This window comes from Xiphophorus couchianus, unplaced genomic scaffold (assembly GCF_001444195.1).
Source record: "Xiphophorus couchianus unplaced genomic scaffold, X_couchianus-1.0 Scaffold1000102, whole genome shotgun sequence".
In the NCBI taxonomy this organism is placed as follows: Eukaryota; Metazoa; Chordata; class Actinopteri; order Cyprinodontiformes; family Poeciliidae; genus Xiphophorus; species Xiphophorus couchianus.
In genome coordinates this window covers 534959-555148 of record NW_020963015.1, presented here as the reverse complement: position 1 = coordinate 555148, position 20190 = coordinate 534959, and the positions used below count along the sequence as shown (strand labels likewise).

General features: G+C 43.5%; 1 protein-coding gene across 1 annotated transcript in view; it reads right to left on the bottom strand.

The window, feature by feature from the left end:
* niban1a (niban apoptosis regulator 1a) overlaps nucleotides 1-20190 on the bottom strand; it is a 27122-nt gene extending 6932 nt beyond the window's left edge. The window contains exons 1-7 of the mRNA XM_028011858.1: nucleotides 20055-20190; nucleotides 8012-8142; nucleotides 7134-7262; nucleotides 6940-7054; nucleotides 4269-4316; nucleotides 2225-2389; nucleotides 1826-1941 (exon numbers count right to left, since the gene is read on the bottom strand). Of these exons, the coding sequence (XP_027867659.1) occupies nucleotides 1826-1941; nucleotides 2225-2389; nucleotides 4269-4316; nucleotides 6940-7054; nucleotides 7134-7262; nucleotides 8012-8142; nucleotides 20055-20109 (759 nt within the window). The 5' untranslated portion in view covers nucleotides 20110-20190. The remainder of the gene's footprint in view (nucleotides 1-1825; nucleotides 1942-2224; nucleotides 2390-4268; nucleotides 4317-6939; nucleotides 7055-7133; nucleotides 7263-8011; nucleotides 8143-20054) is intronic.

The following is a 20190-nucleotide window of genomic DNA, read 5'->3' as shown; positions in this document are numbered from 1 at the left end:
ACTAAAGCAGAGCCTGATGCAGCAACGCTGAGCTGCTGGGTTCATTAGCAACAGGAAGCGTGCGTTAACGCTGAAGCTGCGGTGAGCTCAGCTTCCTGAAACAACAGCAGCACAATGGAGCGGCGGCTGGGCGGTTCCTGCCGGATCCAGAGGAAAACGCAGCTGGAACAGAACCGCTTTGCTCCGGGATTCAAACGCAAACCTGAAAACTTCCTGCAGACGCAGAACAGGACCAGAACCGGTCCTGAAAAACAGGCCATCTGGAAAATTAAACCAATTTGATGACTTTACGAAACGTCTGCTGGGTGAAGATGAGCATCAGGAAAAGCAGCTGCAGCCAATGGAAACGCTGGAAACGTTTCCTGTTCTGATGTTTTCAGGCAGTTTGTTCCAGAACCAAACGCTGCCTAGTTCTGGTCCTGGTCCTGGTTCTGGTCCTGGGTCTGGGTCTGGTCCTGGGTCTGGGTCTGGGTCTGGTCCTGGGTCTGGTTCTGGTCCTAGTTCTGGTCCTGGTTCTGGTCCTGGGTCTGGTCCTGGGTCTGGGTCTGGTCCTAGTTCTGGTCCTGGTTCTGGGTCTGGTTCTGGTCCTGGTTCTGGTCCTGGGTCTGGGTCTGGTTCTGGTCCTGGGTCTGGTTCTGGTCCTAGTTCTGGTCCTGGTTCTGGTTCTGGTTCTGGTGACCACCTGAGCGGTCCACATGGTGCAGATTGGACCATCTGGTTCTGGTGTTCCAGTGACCTTTTGGAACAACCGACTGATTTTCAGCAGGATGGTAACCTGCTGGTATGGAGTCACATTTCTGCCAAAAACAATGAGGAGCGTGTTTATTAAGGCAGAAAACGTTTAACTCTGTCCCTGAACGCAGCACGCTGAGCCGTAAATCACACACACACACACACCGTGTGCAGCGTTCAAGGCCAAATTCATCTCATGAAATTCACCTTTAACTCAGAAGAACGATGCAGTCAGACGCATCGTGCTGCGTTCAAGGACCAGAGAATAACTGGAATCGCCTGTGGTCAGAGGCATTTCTCTCTGGATTCTTAACTCTGCTGCTCTGGTTGCTTCCTGAGCTCCTCGGGGTTTTTGGCAGGAATGTGACACTTTCTGCTGAAAATGGAAAGACGCAGCAGTTTTTCTGTTTCCTGTTGAGACGTGAAACATTTTAACAGATTTTTACGGAGGGAGTCAGCAGATTCAACCTCCCTGATCCGGGTTTCACTCCTCATTTAGTCCTGACCTCCATCGTTTCCATTTTGGGACCAAAAACAAAGACCTGTGTTTTATTGTGAAAAGCTGCAGGAAGTCCGATCCACTGATGGATCATCTGGAGCTGAAGTGGTGAATCATTAGTGAGAACAAAGTTCATCTTCATAAACTGTCTGGTCTCAATTCTAGAGCAAATATCTGAAAATAAGGCTAAACTAACTTATTAAAGTGACTTTTTAGCAAGAATTAGAGGCTTGTTAAAAATTCCTTAATATTGATGAAAAGGTCCCATTACAGTTGGCAGATTATTTCACTTATAATATGAAATTCTTCCTTTATCTGTCAGTGGAACTGGACCAGAACTACTTGGTAAGATTTATTGTTTTTGCAGTGCAGTCAGTGGAAGCTTATAGATGTTGAATGAAAGCATCTCAAGAACAAAACCTTGAGAAACTTTTTGTTTGCTCAGAATTATGATTTAAAAAGCGACGCTAAGAAGTTCAGAGCCGCCATCAAGATGATCTCAGTACAGAGCATTTTTCTTCTAAACCCAGACGAAGGAGATCTGAGCGCCTCGCCGCCGTGACGCCGCAGAGCGCCGTGACGCCGCAGACCTACCCGCACGTCGCTGCCGATCAGCATGCCCCAGGCCTCGTACTGGCCCCGGTCCTGGCGGAGCAGCTGGATGGCCTTCAGGAACGCCTGGACTTCACACGTCTTCTTCTTCTGGAAGTCTGGCGGAAACGCAGCAGAGTTCAGGATCGGCGTGTCGGCTCATTCATCAGCCTCCGCGATCTGCATCATCTGCAGGTTCCCGAGGTGCTCGGGCGAGCCTGTCACCATGGCAACCGAAGGAAGCTAGTCAACCTTCAGCTGTGATGCTGCGCAGCAAACAGGGAGATAAAACTCCTCTCGTTTTTCTGCAGCAGCTAAACCTCTGATTCTCATCTGATCATCAGGAAGTTTAAACTCTTCCTGCTCAGGGAGGAGCAGCGGGACCGAAGCGCCGTTTCCCACCTTGGTTCTGGTGCTTGATGCAGTCCGACAGGAAGGAGATGAAGGCGGCCTGCTTGGCCTCCTGCTTGAAGCAGAAGTAGGAATCCCTCCTGTAGGGCAGGCGCAGGTAGACCGGGAACTGCCCCGGCATCCCCGACAGAGGAGGAGCGAATTCCTCCTTCATGTCTGAAACAGAAGGAAAAACTCCAGATTGGACCGAGCAGAGACTCCTCTGATTGGTCCAGCTTCAACAGAACTGATTAATCACTTCCTGTTTCTGCCGCTTAAACAACAGCAGCGGATTATTTAATGTTTTGTTATATATATATATATATATATATTATGTTTATTAGGTATTTTGAACATTTATACAAAAAGAGAAAAGGAAAGAACAATAACAGGACAAAACTTAAACAGCACTGATACAGAAAACAAAACCGGAGGCAAAAAATACAATTTATTCTTAAACTTAAACATCGTTCGGATTCACATTACTGGTTTTTTAATTTTGAAGTATTCAAGAATACGTTCCCATCTTTTTTTAAAAGCAGAGAATTTCCCATTCAGACAATATCTCAATCTTTCTAATACAATAACTTCAGAAAGTAAGTTTTTCCATGGTTGGATCGACGGGGCATCACAACCAACCCATTTAAACGTTATTAATTTTCTGGCCAACATCAACAGGAATTGCACAGCCTGTTTGTGAGAATCCAGATGACTGGGAATGAACCCAAGGAGACACAGGACTGGACTGGGAGAATGTTTGTTTCCAATAGTGGAGCTGGTTTCTCAGCATGCTGCTCACCAGAATGACTCCAGTTTTACTCTCCCAGAAACAGTGAATTCTGGTCCCTGTGGTTACTTTACATTTGGGACAATTTGGAGAGCTTCCTGGTGTGTACTTGCTATATATATATGGAGATATATATACATTATGTAAAATATTATATTGCATTTCTTTATATTGGTTACATACTGAGATTCTGGAAGGCAGAGTTAAAATGTCTTCCCATGGTTCTGGATCAATTGGACTTTTCAGAGTTATGTTCCAGGTTGATCTTAAATTCTCCATATTATTATTTTTCTTTAGGGATTATAATTCAGCGTAGAATCTTGACACAAATCTCCCATGTTTATGACAATCAAGAATCGTTTTTTCAAGTAAATAATAATCCCCTGGGAACATTATGTTTTTGCCTTAACGTAATGCCTTAGCTGAAGATATTTATAAAGGTCCCTGGAGACGATGTCATATTGCGTTCTTAAGTCCTCAAATGTCTTGAATTTTCCATTATTCCATAGATCATGTACCTGGTAATACCAGCATCTTGCCAAGACCTGAGATCAGGTCCAGCGCCCTCTACTGTCAGATCTGGGTTGTTTACCAATGTTGTCAGAGATGAAATTTTTTATTCTGACCAAACATTTTCCTCAGAATGCCCCATGCCTTAATAGTATTAGTAATTAGAAAGTTATCTCTGACAATGAGTGGGAGTTCTCGGTTTTATTTAACATATTTATAGGGCGACAAGGTTTACAAACACTTTCCTCGATCTCAGGCCAGATCAGCGTGTTTTTGGGCCCACAGTGAGATAATCCTTGCATGTAAAGACAGTACATAGTTCTCAACCTCAACCATCCACCCAAAGTTCTGGGAAATTGTAAGACCTCAATTTTAATTTTAGGTTTCCTGCCTGCCCAAATAAATTCTGATATTGCTTTATTGATTCCAGCTAAATCTTTAGAGTCAATAAACAAAAACAGCATAGACACCAGATAAATGAACTTAGGGAGAATTATCATCTTAATAAGGTTAACTTTCCCCAGAAAGGATATGGGAGCTTCTTCCATCTCACCAACTTCTCCTTAATATGAATAATGATAGAATTGATGTTTTCAGAGTACAGCTGGTTAGTTCTAGGTGTAATGTGTATTCCTAGATATTTTAATCCTTTAGGATCCCATCGAAATGGCTTGATGAAAGCTGGTTCTCCCTGGTCAGAGGCATTTAAAGACATTATTTCTGATTTTCCATAATTTACCTTAAACCCAGATATCTTACCAAATTTGTTGACACAGTCAATTAGAGCCGGGATAGATTTCACAGGGTCTGTCAAAGTTAAAAGTATATCATCAGCGTATAATAATATTTTATAAACTTTTTTTTTCTATTAACATACCTTTAATATAACTGCTTTGTCTAATTGCGGCTCAATAGCCAAATAGAAAAGGAGAAAGAGGTCGTCCCTGCGCCGTCCCCCACCGAGTCCAAAGGGAGCAGATAGGAGGCCATTTGTCAACACCGATGCTGTGGACTTTTTATAAAGAAGTTTTACCCAATTTATTACATTTTCTCCAAGTCCAAATCTTCTAAGCACTTTAAACATAAACTCCAGTTCGACACGGTCGAAGGCCTTTTCAGCATCCATTGAGACAATGATGCTGGTATTTGTGTCTGGTTAAGGTGTTGAATGATATTGATAAGTCGTCTAGTATTATTTGATGACAGGCGCTCCTTTATAAAGCCGGGTTGGTCTGTATTGACTATGTTAGAGACTACATTTTCCAATCTAGTGGCCAAAATCTTGGATAAAATCTTCATGCATGCTGATCGGTCGATATGACGAACATTGTTCTGGGTCTTTATCTTTTCTTGGGATTACAATATTTACCATCGGTTAAACAACAGCAGCAGATTATTTAATGTTTCTAACTCAGAGGATGATTAATAATCCTTTCAGAATCATATTTGTTGTTGGAAGTTTTTCCTCCATCAGGTGTTTGATGTTTATAGTCGAGTCGATCTCAGGAAAATAAAAACTATTTGAGCTTTAAGTAGCAGCAGTGAAAAAATGGTAGTAGAAGAAGAAATACTGCTGCTAAAAATGAGTTGGAGGAGAGGAAGTAAAGAAAGAAATAAAAAATAAATAGTTTAGTACAAAAAACAGTAATAGGAGAAGAATCAGCAGTAGAAAACAGAAAAATGGGAATGCTAGTAGCAGTAGCCAGAAAAATAGTGGAAGACAAAATAGTAGTAATAATAATAGTAATAATAATAATAGTAATAACAATAATATTAGTAATAATAATAATAGTAATAATAATAACAATAATAGTAATAATAATAGTTGTAATACTAATAGCAATAATATTAGTAATAATCATGATCTGCAGAGGATGAGCTGAACACAAACATCAAATCCATTTCTCATAGTTCATTCTGCATCATCCATTTATAACCAATGTTTACGTTAAATATGCAAACAATGAAAACTAAGTTCTGTTTTTCCACAGAACTAAGTTTCTTTTCTGTTCGGTGTGATGCTGCAGGTTGATCTCCAGATACCAGCAGCAGGATCTCTGACTGATTAAAGGTTCAATCCAAACTCAGCTGCAAAACCTGAGTGAAGTCAAAAGAAAACCTGAAGGAATCCAGCAGCCGGTTTGTTTTCAGAGCAGAGATCGTTGCATCATCGATTCCTGCTGAGTGAGACGAACTGCCACTGAGTCAGCTTTAACGCAGAGACTGGATCAGGCAAGCAGCAGGGGGTCAAAGGTCAACCAGGCAGTTTCAGCTTCCAGTAAAACTGACTAATGATGGAGCAGAAAACTGGAGCTCACCTGATCCTGATAACAAAGCAGCGCTGATCTCACTGAGACGAAGGTATGGAGACGAGAACGAAATCCAAAAAGCTTCAATATTTGATCGTTTTGAGGATTAAAGGGTCAAAAGGTTCATAATTTACCAACAAATCATAGAAGATTGTTTCAAAATGGAATAATAACCAAGGCTGTCTGACATCCGAGTGTCGTAGAAATAATCCTCATCATCCTGATGGGGGATGAGCTGGCCTCAAGGAATCATGGACATAAAGGAAGAGAGGCCCAGAAAACATCCCTGAGGCACAAACAGTTCAGCTGAGGTTCTCAGACCTTCACAATCAAAACATGTCTGGAGGTTTCTGTTGATCTCAAAACGAGTTTTTTATTGTAAAGACCAAGTAGATCTGGTTCTACTGGAACCAGAACTTCACCATCTGCTCCACCTCCAGCTGCTGTGGTTCTGAGTCAAACCAACCTGTTCCCCTCCTGGCCTGTGGGGGCGCTGCACCAAGAACCACTGAAGGAAACGACACAAAAACTTCTGAAGACACTGAGAGCAACTTCCTTCTTCACCAGATGGAAACAAGATGGAGGATTTTAGTGTTGGAGGATTTCTCTTTAGTCTTTGGCTGAAGACCAGGAGCCATTTCTGCTGCTAGCGCTAGGCTAGCACGTTAGCTTTGGTTGTATTTACCCAGAATGCCCTGCGCTGTAGTCCACTTCCTGCTTTTGAAGCAGGCGTAAGTGAGCTTAGCGTTCACATTCAAACTGAACCAGAGTTCGCTTCAGCTGAACCTGTATGGAAGAATTTTCCTGCCATAACCCAAGAGCACACATGTTCAGTCTGAAAGCAGGACTTCATATGTTTGGTTCTCAAAATACTTTTGCTTACATTTTTATTTTAAAAGCAGGATTTCATATCTTTCTTCTCAAAACTTGTAATTCTCCTTGCGCTTGGTCAGTTTAGAGTCTGGTCTGAAGAAAAGTTTCTCCACCAAACAGTTTTCTGTAAAACTCCAAGCTAATGGCTAATTGCCACCAAGCTAAAGGAATAGCATAAATATGGGACCCATATGGGGGAACAGAGCAACCTGAACAAACAGCAGCGTCTGATGAGTTTTTCTACTCACTGCTGTCATCAGGGTAGCATTTGTCCACCATCTCCATGTACGTCTCCTCTGTGGTCAGAACAGTGCCCCCTGTAGGCAGCAGCTTGTAAAATGCGTTGGCTCCTTTAACATAAGACTGATAGCAGAACCAGAAACGGGTTACGAGCAGAACCTTCCGGCGCAGCAGGTTGGTACCAGAGCAGTTTTTCACCCACCTGCAGGCTTTCATGACACTCCAGGCAGTAGTTCGCTCTCACCACAACGTACCGCTCCCTCCACTTCCTGTTTTCATCAAAGTACCACACGGCGTCTTCGTAGAGGACGATGGCTTCCTCTGGCGCCTCCTGATGGTAGAAACAGTTATAAAGGAGAATGAAGCCATGAAAAGGACCGGATACTAACGCTGAAAACGCTTAGCGCACTTAGCTTCTCCTAAGTTAATATTTGTGTATAAATTCATAAGTGATAATTTTGTTGGCTGTCTTGTAAACATCCAGTTGAATAAACTGAGGCTCTTTGTTCTCAACTGTTAAGAATTCAAGAAGTTAGATATTTATATTCATGCTCTTATTTTGAAGGGAGACTGTTTACTTAGCAATTCTGTTTCCTGTCCTCATGTTCTCTTTTTTTTCAAACAGGAAACATAGTAACAAAATAAAACATGTACATTAAAGAGTAGGACATAAACATAATTATAATATCTAAGGACAATATAGAATATGTAAATTATTATGCTAAACTTAAATGTCAGTATTTAAACTAGATTTCATGATTTCATTTTTTTTTGTGTCATTTTTATGTAGATATTAAAATCAGGTTTTATATGAATCTAGGAAAGGTCATAAGGTCATGTGGTGTGATGGCCTGGGCTTGTTTTGCTTTAATAGTGAATCTGCCCGTCTTCAATCACCCAACCAATCTGGAATCAATATGTTAGAGTGGTCTAGTCAAAGGCCAGCCCTTATCCTGGCTGATGCCGACCCTCAGGTCATCATTTATTCATCGACCTGCTTCTCAGAGGAACATTAACATCCATTAGCGTCCATCTGAGTGCCGACGGTCTCCATGGCGACGCCGGGCGAGGCATCGTTACCTTCTGCTTGAGCAGCTGAGTGATCTGCTGTTGGTTCTGTTCCAGTTCGTCCTCCACCTGGGCGAACCGGGCCACCAAGAACTGCTTCCTGTAGTACGGAGCGAAGTCGTTCAGCTCGGCCTGCGCCTGGCCTGAACCATAAAACAAACACAAGAAGAAGAAACAAACATGGCGGTCAGCCTCCAGAGAGCCGATGGACGGATGACGAAGAGTCAGGAAGACGAAAACCCAAAAACGCTCCGAGCCGAGATCCGACTCAAACCGAGTCCAGACCAATCAGATTCATTCACAGAAACAATTAAACGGCTATCAGATGCAAAACCTTGTTGCAAGAAAATCCAGAGTGAAAATGAAAAATCTGCTAACATATAAAATATCTCTAAATAAATAAATAAATATGATTTATAGATTAATCAGAGGGAGGAAATGTTCTGATCCCGGAAAACTGGAAAATATCCAGATGTCAGAAAATATCATACTTAATATTGTATTTTTATGCCTTTAATTGCGAAACAGATTTTCTTTTCTTGCCAATTTCAGACCTGTCATCATCAGAGCAGGGTCTGGACTTTGACTAGACCACTGCAACACCCTGACTCTTTTCTATTACAGCGTTATTCTGGGTCACAGTTCCAGCCGCTGGACGGATGGTTTCCTGTTTCCAGACGGGTTCAGCCCACAGCATCATCCCTCCACCACCGCGCCGGACACTGAAGACCAGAGAACGTCCCAGTCAAAGCCTTGTTTCCTGGTTTATACTCGTTAACGGTGAGCAGGTGCTGCGCCGCCTCCTGGTTTTGTTTTTACAGCAAACATGTTCTGACCCGATGGCTGCAGGAAGAGGTTAAATATCCGTGTTTCTCTGTAAGTTTCCAGCAGCCGGAGATTTTATCAGCTTCTGCAGAAACAGAGGAACAAAGAAACCAAACCGGGTTTTAACATCACTACCTGAGCTTAACGTCAAACCGGGTCATTCCAGAACAAAGACTTTCCTCCAACCTGCTTCACTGGTACCAGCCGCCGCGGTTCTGACAGATGTTTTGATGGCAGCCATTTTGGATTTGAAGTTTCATTAAACCTGCAGGCTAACGATTCTGGAAATGTTTAAAAATATATTCTAGTCTTTCCAAATTATGACTGAAAAAGACATTTATATTTAAATTTAATTTTTATATTTACTGGCTTAAACAGTCCAAAAAGTCAAAATTCAGTTCTTTCTTTGTTTGTTTTATTATATTCAGGCAAAACAAGTTACAGGATTCTGCTGGTTGTCCTGCTGTGGTTCCTGCAACTGGTGACTGACTGGTGACTGACTGGTGACTGACTGGTGACTGACTGGTGACTGACTGGTGACTGGTGACTGACTGGTGACTGACTGGTAGACTGGTGACTGACTGGTGACTGACTGGTAGACTGACTGGTAGACTGGTGACTGACTGGTGACTGACTGGTAGACTGGTGACTGACTGGTAGACTGGTGACTGACTGGTGACTGACTGGTGACTGACTGGTAGACTGGTGACTGACTGGTGACTGACTGGTAGACTGGTGACTGACTGGTGACTGACTGGTGACTGACTGGTAGACTGGTGACTGACTGGTGACTGACTGGTAGACTGGTGACTGACTGGTGACTGACTGGTGACTGACTGGTGACTGACTGACTGGTGACTGACTGGTAGACTGGTGACTGACTGGTGACTGACTGGTGACTGACTGGTGACTGACTGGTAGACTGGTGACTGACTGGTGACTGACTGGTAGACTGGTGACTGACTGGTGACTGACTGGTAGACTGACTGGTGACTGACTGGTGACTGACTGGTGACTGACTGGTAGACTGGTGACTGACTGGTGACTGACTGGTGACTGACTGGTGACTGACTGGTGACTGACTGGTAGACTGGTGACTGACTGGTGACTGACTGGTGACTGACTGGTGACTGACTGGTGACTGACTGGTAGACTGGTGACTGACTGGTGACTGACTGGTAGACTGGTGACTGACTGGTGACTGACTGGTAGACTGGTGACTGACTGGTGACTGACTGGTGACTGACTGGTGACTGACTGGTAGACTGGTGACTGACTGGTGACTGACTGGTGGCTGACTGGTGACTGACTGGTAGACTGGTGACTGACTGGTGACTGACTGGTTTCTGACTGGTGACTGACTGGTGACTGACTGGTTTCTGACTGGTGACTGACTGGTGACTGACTGGTGACTGACTGGTGACTGGTGACTGACTGGTGACTGACTGGTTTCTGACTGGTGACTGACTGGTGACTGACTGGTGACTGACTGGTGACTGACTGGTGACTGATGGCTGGTAAAAGCCCATCTGACCAGCCCGCCCATAATGATCTGCCTAAAACCAACCTATTTATTACTAACCAAAGAACATATTTTAAATAACAAATGAAACAAAAAAATCTAATTATAAATCAACTAGAAAATAAGCAAAAAATAAAAGTAAACTAAATAATCTAAATTTTAAGATTTAACTGAAAATTGAGAAATAGCTCCTACATTTTTTATTATTGGTAATAAAACAAGCAATTTTATCAACATTAAACAGCAATAATCATCAGTGGTAGGTATTGATTATAGCGATTTATTATTATTATTCCTTTAAATCAAGGCTAAAAATCCATCAGTTGAGTTGCTGTTGAACCACAATAACTGGAACATTAACCAATATATTCGATCATGTATTGATCATTGTGATCATCAAAATGAAATGCTTGTTTTTGAAATGCCTTCATACTGAAATGTGACACACTAATAATTTTTTCCTTTTCTAATAAATTACTATTATGATTATTGATTTTACTGTTATTATTTTTCCAGTCCGTCAGCCTGGATCTGCTGCCAGCAGATTTCAGAGAAAATCCTCAGATTTTATTCTGCTGAAACTAAACCAGTGAAGCTGTTTCCTCCGGTTTGGCTCTGCTGGAGGCTCTAACTGGTTACACTGGGAATCATCTGCTCCAGTTGGAAGAAACTGGCATTTTAAGCCTCGTCTTCATGGATGAACATGCAGATGTTTCACTTCATCGTCGTCGTCATCTGGTGCCGAGCCAGAGCTGATGTCGGGTTTCTGATGGCGTCATCCCGCCTCCCAGTGGGAAACAGCCGGTCCCAGTTAAAATGGACGCCGGCGTCACATCGGAGGAGAACCAGAGAGCCAATCAGGAAGCAGCAAAATGTGAAACTAATATGATGATGAATCATTTATCAGGAAAATAAAACCTCATCATGAATCCAGACCTGCTGGTTTGAAATGATGCAAATATCGACTGTTTAATAGCAATAATCAATTATTGTCTAATAGCAATAATCGATCAGAAGAATCTGTTTAATATCATCTGTATAAAACATTAGATATTTAAAGGGCCAGTCTGCTTTTTCCCCAAGCAGCAGCTGCATTTTGAATCTCCTTGTGTTCTTCCTTTGGTTCTGAACAATACGGATCATAAAAGTTCCTGATGAATCCCTGAACGGCGTGGAAATCCTGCTTCCTCCTCCACCTGGAGGCTCAGCTGGAAAACGACCTCTGACCCCAAACAGCAGCAGCAGGACGGACAGAGCAAACTCAAGCTTTTAACAAAAACTGATGTTTACTTCAGGATCTCTCATTTTAATAATAATAATAATATAAAAAGTTAAAAGTAGAAAACACAGAGACGTTAGCGACCGTCGGACGGAGGACGCTGCCTGCTGACCTACTTCTGCTCAACATGCAAACAGAAAATGTGCAGCAGGTTTCAGACCTGATGAATTCTGCAGCTGCTGTCGAAGAAAAACATATTTTATCTGTCAGCTGGCGCTCTCTCTCTCTCTCTCTCTCTCTCTCTCTCTCACATACACACACACACACACACACACACTCTGCTGTGATGATCTCATCTGTTTAAGGCTGGTCGAGTTGAACTCTGTTCATGCACTCACAGGAGATTTGAATAGAGACGACGTAGTTCATGCAAAACATCTGCAGCTCTAATTTGTTTCTTCTTCTCTGTTTCAGGTTCGATCATTAAACCAAAACGGAGAAAAGAACCTGGAGATGAACTTTGAGAGAAAGTCTGAAGCTTTTTCAGACGGTTTCTACTCAAACATTAAGAAACTTCTGCAGATCAGGGTTTTAGTCTAACAAGAGAAAAATAAAAAGACTGAAAACAATCGGCTGATTTTCTGTTGTTCACATTCATCAGCGATGACCCGCCGGTCTGCTGAGTAACACACTAATCAGATCCAAATGAGCTGCAGACGGAGCAGAAATCAAATAAAGTGGAGAAAACAAAGCATCAGAGCTGCTTTATGGAGGAAGGAACCACAGAGACGCCTGGAAAAACAAAATCACTGAAGGAGGAAAAACATCAGTTTGGTCCAGATACAAAAATAAAAACTTGTTTTAGTCTCTAGAGCTGGAAAAAAACGGTCAGAAATGATCGGATCTGGGTCCAGATGAGAACCAGGAATGAACCGAATTAGAGGCAGTTACCGAAGCAGCTGACAGAGCTGTGAGTAAAGCATCAACTAACAGGCTGAGTTTCCATCCAGAGTCTTTAAAGCTTTTCAGGATGTTTTCCTCCTGATGGTCCGGTCGACCCGGTTCTACTGGAACCAGAACTCCATCATCTGCTCCAGCTGCTGTGGTTCTGACCCAAACCAACCTGTTCCCCTCCTGGCCTGTGGGGGCGCTGCACCAAGAACCACTGAAGGAAACGACCCAAAACCCTCTGAAGACCCTGAGAGCAACTTCCTTCTTCACCAGATGGAAACAAGATGGAGGCGTCAGATTTTTCTCTTTAGTCTTTGGCTGAAGACCAGGAGCCATTTCTGCTGCTAGCGCTAGGCTAGCATGTTAGCTTTGGTTGTATTTACCCAGAATGCCCTGCGCTGTAGTCCACTTCCTGCATTTGGAGCGGTCTCTGGTCCGCTTGGCGTTCACATTCAAACTGAACCACTTCAACTGAACCCAGACTGAGTTTTAGAGGTCAGAGGTCAGAGGTCACACCTCACTAACCAAACTGGACGTTCTGGACAAACGGGCTGGAGTTGGATTACGGCTGATAAAAGAGGGCTGGTGTGAATCCAGCCCTAGAAACTTCAGCTCGTTTCTTATGAAATCCTTGAAAGTTTAACAGGAATAATTTTGAAAAATGAATTAAATGTTTATAAAAACAACAGATTGTCTTAATTTTCCTATAAAATTCTCATCCAGCATGAACTTGTGTCCAATCAGAGTCTGACCCAGTTAGCTAAAAACTGCAGAGCTGATTCTCTGTTGCTGTGCCCAGACAGGTTTCATGTGACCTTTGACCCCAGAGTAACTCAGGATTGTTTCCTCCAGGCGATACAAAGACCAGCCTCTTCACCTCTTATTTAAACCGTTTTATTTTCCTGGGGAAACAAGTTTGAATCTGCAGGATTCGGATCAATGACTTTGATTTTCCTCTGATCCAAAGGGGTCAGATATTTACATACACCCCCTGGTGTGTGGAACCAGTTGGCCCGGTTCTGGGCTGGCTCATGTCTCTGGTTCTGGTGGTGTTTCAGTCTGGATGTGAATCATCATGTAAAGCTGGGAGCTGCTCTGCCAGTCGGACCGGGTCCGGCCCAAACCAGAGGCATGTCGGAAAGCAGGTCTGTCGGTTTCACATGAGACCTGCATGTGAAACTGTTTCCATAGCAGCACTCTGCTGACCTCACATCCTGCTACCAAAATAAAGGCACAACATTCAGACATGGATGAAAATACAGCAACTTTATTCAGTTATGGCACCAATTATCTCCAGTTTCTATATTTATGAAGGATTTTTTTCCTCTCTGTTTAAACTGGAAAATGACATCACCGCATTTCCTCCTAAAATCAGAGCAGAAGCTTCATGAATGAGCAGAACTCTCCACAACCTTTAAAGCTGCACTAACTTTAGGAAACATATTTATTTTTACATATTTGTTCAGAATCACACCTGCCCCCGCCCATCCTCAAGACGTTCTACAGAAGCACCATAGAGAGCATTCTGACCAGCTGCCTCTCTGTGTGGTGTGGAGGCTGCAGCGCCTCCGGCTGGAAGAACGTGAGGAGAGTGGTGCGGACAGCAGAGAGGATCATCGGGGCCCCCCTTCCCTCCATTCAGGACATTTCATCCCAGCGCTGCGTGTCCCGAGGCCGAAACATCGTCAGTGACCCCTCACACCCCCACCATGGACTGTTCTCCCTGCTGCCCTCTGGAAAGAGGTTCTGCAGCATCCGGTGCAGGTCCACCAGGTTCTGAAACAGCTTTTTCCCACTTGCCATCAGACTGCTGAACTCTTAACTGGACTGCACTTAAAATCTGGTCTCCACTTCATACCTTGCACATGTACAGAGCTAAATAACTTTTATTTTACTGTCAGTCCTGCACTTTATATTTTATATTTATATTCATATTTTATACTGTATTTTATTTTATTCTGGAGTAACCTCATAACATTGGAACCTCAAAACATTGTCCTGAGCCGTATGCAACGAAATTTGGTTCTGTATTCACCCTGTGCATGAAAATGACAATAAAGTCAGTCTAAGTCTAAGTCTAAAAATCTCACCAGAGCTTTATGAGACAAAAAACTCCTCTGATTTCTCCCAGTGGTAACTAGAAACAATAAAAACAAGAAATAATTTTCTTTATAAAAGTTACTGCAACTTTGAGGTGCAACATAACAGCCAGGTTCTGATCCACCAGGGTCTGACTGGTTCTGGTTCTAGTCTCAGTTCCAAATGAAGATGCTGAGAGTTTTTCCTGCTGTAGGTAAGATAATGATGACTCAAAGACTCTCAACGGCAGCGAAAGGAGGGTGAATCTGCAGCCATTAGAGGCTCCGGCCCAGAAACATCTGCAGAGCCACAGCCGGTCCGGGTCCAGTAAATCTGAGCCGCTGCTTTTCTGCCCGTCTAAAACTGATCTATGAACAGATGAAACTTTTTACCTTCTTATGACTCAACGTTTGTCACAAAGTCTGAACCCGAATGAATGATTTCAAGCTGCAGGCGTAGTCCGAGGGGAGCGCCACCACGCCGCCGCATGCCACACGTTTCCACACACCGACATGTAAACAGGGGGGAAGTGGGAAAGTTTCCACAGTGGGAACCAGTTTGTCCTTGGCGTCGGTCCACAGGACAAACTTCCCAAACAGAAAAAACAGCAGGAAAATCACGGATTCACGTGGATTGGATCTCAGTGGAATTTCACTGGACTCAGGTCCAGAGTTTCTGGGTCCGGAAAAACCTGAGACCAGAAACCCAGGAGAGAGGACAAGTGTTTGAGTTTCAGGAGAAACTCTCCTCATCAGTTCTGAATCCTCGCATTAAACAAAGATTTCCTGTAAAACTGAGACTAAAGTTTCTCCTGAAAGCTGGAAGTTTGACGGATTCCTGTAATTCTTCTGCAGATGAAGCAGATTTCACGGCTTTCCGTCCAAAAGCTGCGTTTCGGCCGCATGATCACCGTTTGACATTTTGAAAATAAATTTGCTATTGGAAACGCAGTTAGCAGTTAGCTAACAGGAAACTGTGAAACAGCTGCAAACATCCAGAAAAGTTTGTTTTCTGTCAGAGATGCAATAAATGTGATGGAAAACAAACTCAACAGGGAAAAAGTTTGTTTATCCAGTTACTGAAAACCTGACAAGAGGAAAAACTCATTTAAAAAAATCATAATTTCGACCCTTTTTTTCTTTCTCCCATCAACTAAAAGGCCCCATTTGTCTCCCAGTCCATTTCAGCTGTAAATTCTTCAATAACTTTTATATTTATGTTTAAAAATGAGCAAAATCAGGATCCGGATTGTTCCAGCTCCAGACATGGATGCTGGAGTTCAGCACTGATCATTTTTCTGTTTGGACCAGAACATTTGAAACATGAACTCTCAGATTCAGCAGCTCTGAGGCATTTTAAAACATTTTTCTGGAGTTTAAAGGTCTGGCGCCGGTCCAGCAAGGCGTCGCTGGGAGCAACAGAACCGGTCCGACGTGGAGTTTTAAAATCCTGTCAGCATTTCTGCAAACATTCCTGCAGCTGACAGAGGAAGGTTACGATGCCGCGGCACTTCGCTCACACTCTGAGGTGAACACTCGAGTCGGGCCGAGCCTGGAGCGTCGGGTTTCCTCTCCGTCTGCATGTCTGAGCGGTGGCGTAATGGCAGCTGGAGGCAGAGCGGCTCGGCGGGGGAACGGGAGGAAACGCAGAGCGGGAACGCCAGGATGGAGCCAGCTGCTGCAGCCAGCTGCTGCAACCAGGTCCAACGGTTTCTGGACCTCCTGGGCTTCGCTCGCTTTAATCTGCTGGAGTTCAGATTTTACACCAAACTCCTGACTGCAGCTCCTCACTTCACAAAGAAGCTTTTAGAACAAACATCTGGATTTACATGAATCCTAAAAAACAGATAAATCCAGTAAAATGGAAACTTTTCCATCTAGAACAATAAAAAAAGACAATCAGGGATTCTGAAGTCTCAGTCCAGAACAGAACCATCACATGTGGCGCTGACAGAGTTTCTGCAAACATGATGAGAATAAATGTATAAAAATATAAATAGATTTAGAAATCACTGAACAGCTCAGCACCAAAAACACCGGCGCAAAGTCTAAATTAACCTGAATTATCTGCCACCAAACCACCTAAACATCAAATGATTATCAGAAAATCGACGATCAGTTTGTGATTAGTTCTCAGACGATCAGTTTTGATTTCATCACTGAGCAGAAAGCTGAACTTCCTGATGAATCTCCTGTATGAACTGAATCAACGCCTTCATGTTATTATTGTTTTAAGTGAGAACAGAAAACCTGGAAGAGGAGGAGGGCAACTACACTGTAAAAACATTTTTCTGGGAAAATTTGACTCATTTGAATATTTGGGAATTGAGGATAAAAAACAAAAATCAAACGAGCAAAAACCCAAAATATGTGAAAAATTACTTCATTAGCTTTAATGAAGTAATTTTTGTTTCTTATATGCGTTGATTGTGTTTCCTAGTTATCAGAGCTTTTACATATTTTTAAATGCATGTATTAAAGATCTGCAGCTGGACCAGAACCTTCAGACCTCAGAGATTCTGGAAACGTCTGGAACCTTCACGGAGAAGCAGCTTTCAGCTTCTATGTGACACAAATCTGGAACAAACTTCCAGAAAACTGAAAAACAGTCGAAACACCGAGTTCCTTTAAATCTAGACTAAAATGCAGCTGATTAGAGCTGATTAATAATAACTGGAGTATTGATCAACATATTTGTTGAGTGTCTGAAATGTTTTATAGAAATAAATTAAACTCCAGGTTCTACAGAACCCTGATCCAGGTCCAGTTTCATCATGTATATAATAAACTCTCAACCTAAAGCCCAAACATGTCAGCAGAACCGCCAGAATCTGTGAAAAGATTTTCTGGATTATATACAAAAAGTCAAACTGTTTCAGTCACTTCTGCAAAAACCGGGTCGATCCGGGTCGATCCGGGTTGATCCAGCCCATTAATCTGAAAGAACTGCCTCATGCATCCCCACCCAGCCTGGAAACCACCCTGTCCCACCCTGTCGGAACCATTTTGGCCCAAACAGTCAGCGGACCGACGTTCTGAAGCTCTTCAGGGTCGACGGGCCGCAGCGCCGGATCAATCGCTTCATGTTCCCCCAATCTCGCACCGTAACCATGGCAACAGCAGCAGCGGTGAGGTTTGTGTTGGCAAAGAGTCTCTAAAGACTGACGTCAGTTTGAACTTTTTCTTTGTTTTTTAAACACCAACTTGGAGTGGCTAGCCGACCTTTGACCCCTGGGGTCACACACTACCGTGTAAAACAGAGACTGAAAGGCTTGCAACCAGAACCAGAACCAGAACCCGAAGTAGTGAAACTACTAGAGTCATGATCCAAACATTTACAGCTTCTGATGAGATCTGGTTTGTTTATTGCCTTTCATTTCCTGACAGCTGCAATAATAACAACAATAACAACAATAACAATAATAACAACAATAACAATAATAACAACCATAACAATAATAACAACAATAACAACAATAGTAATAATCCAAAAATAGCAGCAGAGAAATGACCAAACCCAGATCTAATTCCTGTTTGACAGACGGTTTGCAGGCAGCAGGAAGTCTGGCTGATCCCAGCAGGAAGTCTGGCTGATCCCAGCAGGAAGTCTGGCTGATCCCAGCAGGAAGTCTGGCTGATCCCAGCAGGAAGTCTGGCTGATCCCAGCAGGAAGTCTGGCTGATCCCAGCAGGAAGTCTGGCTGATCCCAGCAGGAAGTCTGGCTGATCCCAGCAGGAAGTGAGAAACAATCCAGCAGAGCTGAAATAAAACCTGGTTGTTTTGTATCAAGGTCATGTTTTGACTCGACCGTTTAGCGAAGCAACCTGAAACCAGAACATGTGATTACACCTGGAACCTGTTTGTCAACATGAGGCTCCAGATCTCCAAAGTGTGGAGGAGGGGTGATGAAATCTTCTGTTTCCATTAAAACCTCAGAAAATTCACAGCCATCCATGTTATGAGGCTTTATGAGAGATGAATCTGCCGCCTGCATGACGATGAAACCTCAACGCTTCGTTTCCTCAGAGCCGTTCGGTTTGGTGTCCAGAAGTTCAGCGGATTCATGAAGAACCCGGTCTGAATCTGGAACCATAGATCTACAACACTATTTCTATGTCATAGCTGGTTTATTCATGTACTCCAGCCTCAGGTGGTTTTGTCTGAAGTTTCGCTTAAAAATACATTTAATGGAATCGAGAAGCTCAGACTTCCAGCAGCAGAATCACATTGGCTGAGTTTTCATTACAAATGGGTTCAAATCTTTGTCCAAAATCTGTTCATGTCAAAAATCACAACTTCACAAGTCTGGTGTTTCTATTAAACAAGAAATGAAACTAACATCAGGAGTGAATACCACGGTTCACCCAATAAGTCACTAAAACTGGCAGCAATGATGTAAACATGAGGTGCATTCATAATTCAGCCTCATCATCTATCAGCCAATCAGAAGAGACAGAGAGACAAGCTCCGCCTACTTGGGAGTGGCTATAGGCTTTTACAGAGCGATGGATTCAACATGGTGGAATTATAGACCCCAGAAAAAAGAGAAAGAATCATCGTGCTGCCACTTCCTGTGTCTTATTTGTGGTTTTTGTCAGTAGTAACATCCGGTTGTTGATCATGTGACTCATTTGATTCCAAGCTGTAGTTTTGTAAATTAACTTATTTTAATGCTGCCGAAAAAACATCAAATCATAGCGCAAAAACATTTTCTAGGAAAACTGGACTTTTTCTTTTGAAATTGGCTTTTTATTAAACAAATTTATTTTTTCAAGGTTTCAAGTTGCAATTTTCATCTGCTGACCCAGCTGACCCTTCCGGTCCGGATCCTCTCCATCTGGGTTTCTCCTCTGACCTGCAGTCTGACGGCCGCCTCCCTTTGGAGCTATTCCAGGCATGAGCCACTGGAACCAGAACCAGAACCAGACCAGAACCAGAACCAGACCAGAACCAGACCAGAACCAGAACCAGAACCAGAACCAGACCAGAACTCCCTCCCGAAAAGAAGTCTGTTTCTCTCCTGAACATCTTCTCCACAGAAATGTTCCGTTTTCACTGAATAAGTTAGAAAAAGTCTCAGAACCGTGAGAAGACTGAATTGGGTCAAATTATTTCTCTGCAGCAGAACCGCCAGAATGGACCGCGGAACCTCCGAACTCCTGCAGAGATTCTCCCAGTAAACCCAGTCTGATCCGAACCGGAACACCTGCTGTTCCTCCACCTGCGGCTCAGGTAATCCGCACAGAAAGCCAACCGTCACGCAGACACGCAAAGAGCCGCACATCCCCGCAGCAGACCCGCGCGGTTCGGGAAGTTTCTCCATGGAAAAACACAAAGCAGAACCAGAACTGATCCAGTACTCTGATTACACCGATCCGCGCAGACCAGAACTTTGTTCTTAGTGCAGGCCGGTCCAGGTTCCCCTGCGCCCGGTGAGAGTCCGCGGCCCCCGGGTCTTACCTCTGATGTAGTCGGACTTGGCTTCATCCAGCAGGCTGGACGCGGAGACCCCCATGCTGCCGCTGCTGCCGGATCCACAGGTAGACTCAGGCCGCAGGTGCGAACTGGATCAGCGGCTCTGCGGAGAGGAAGAGGA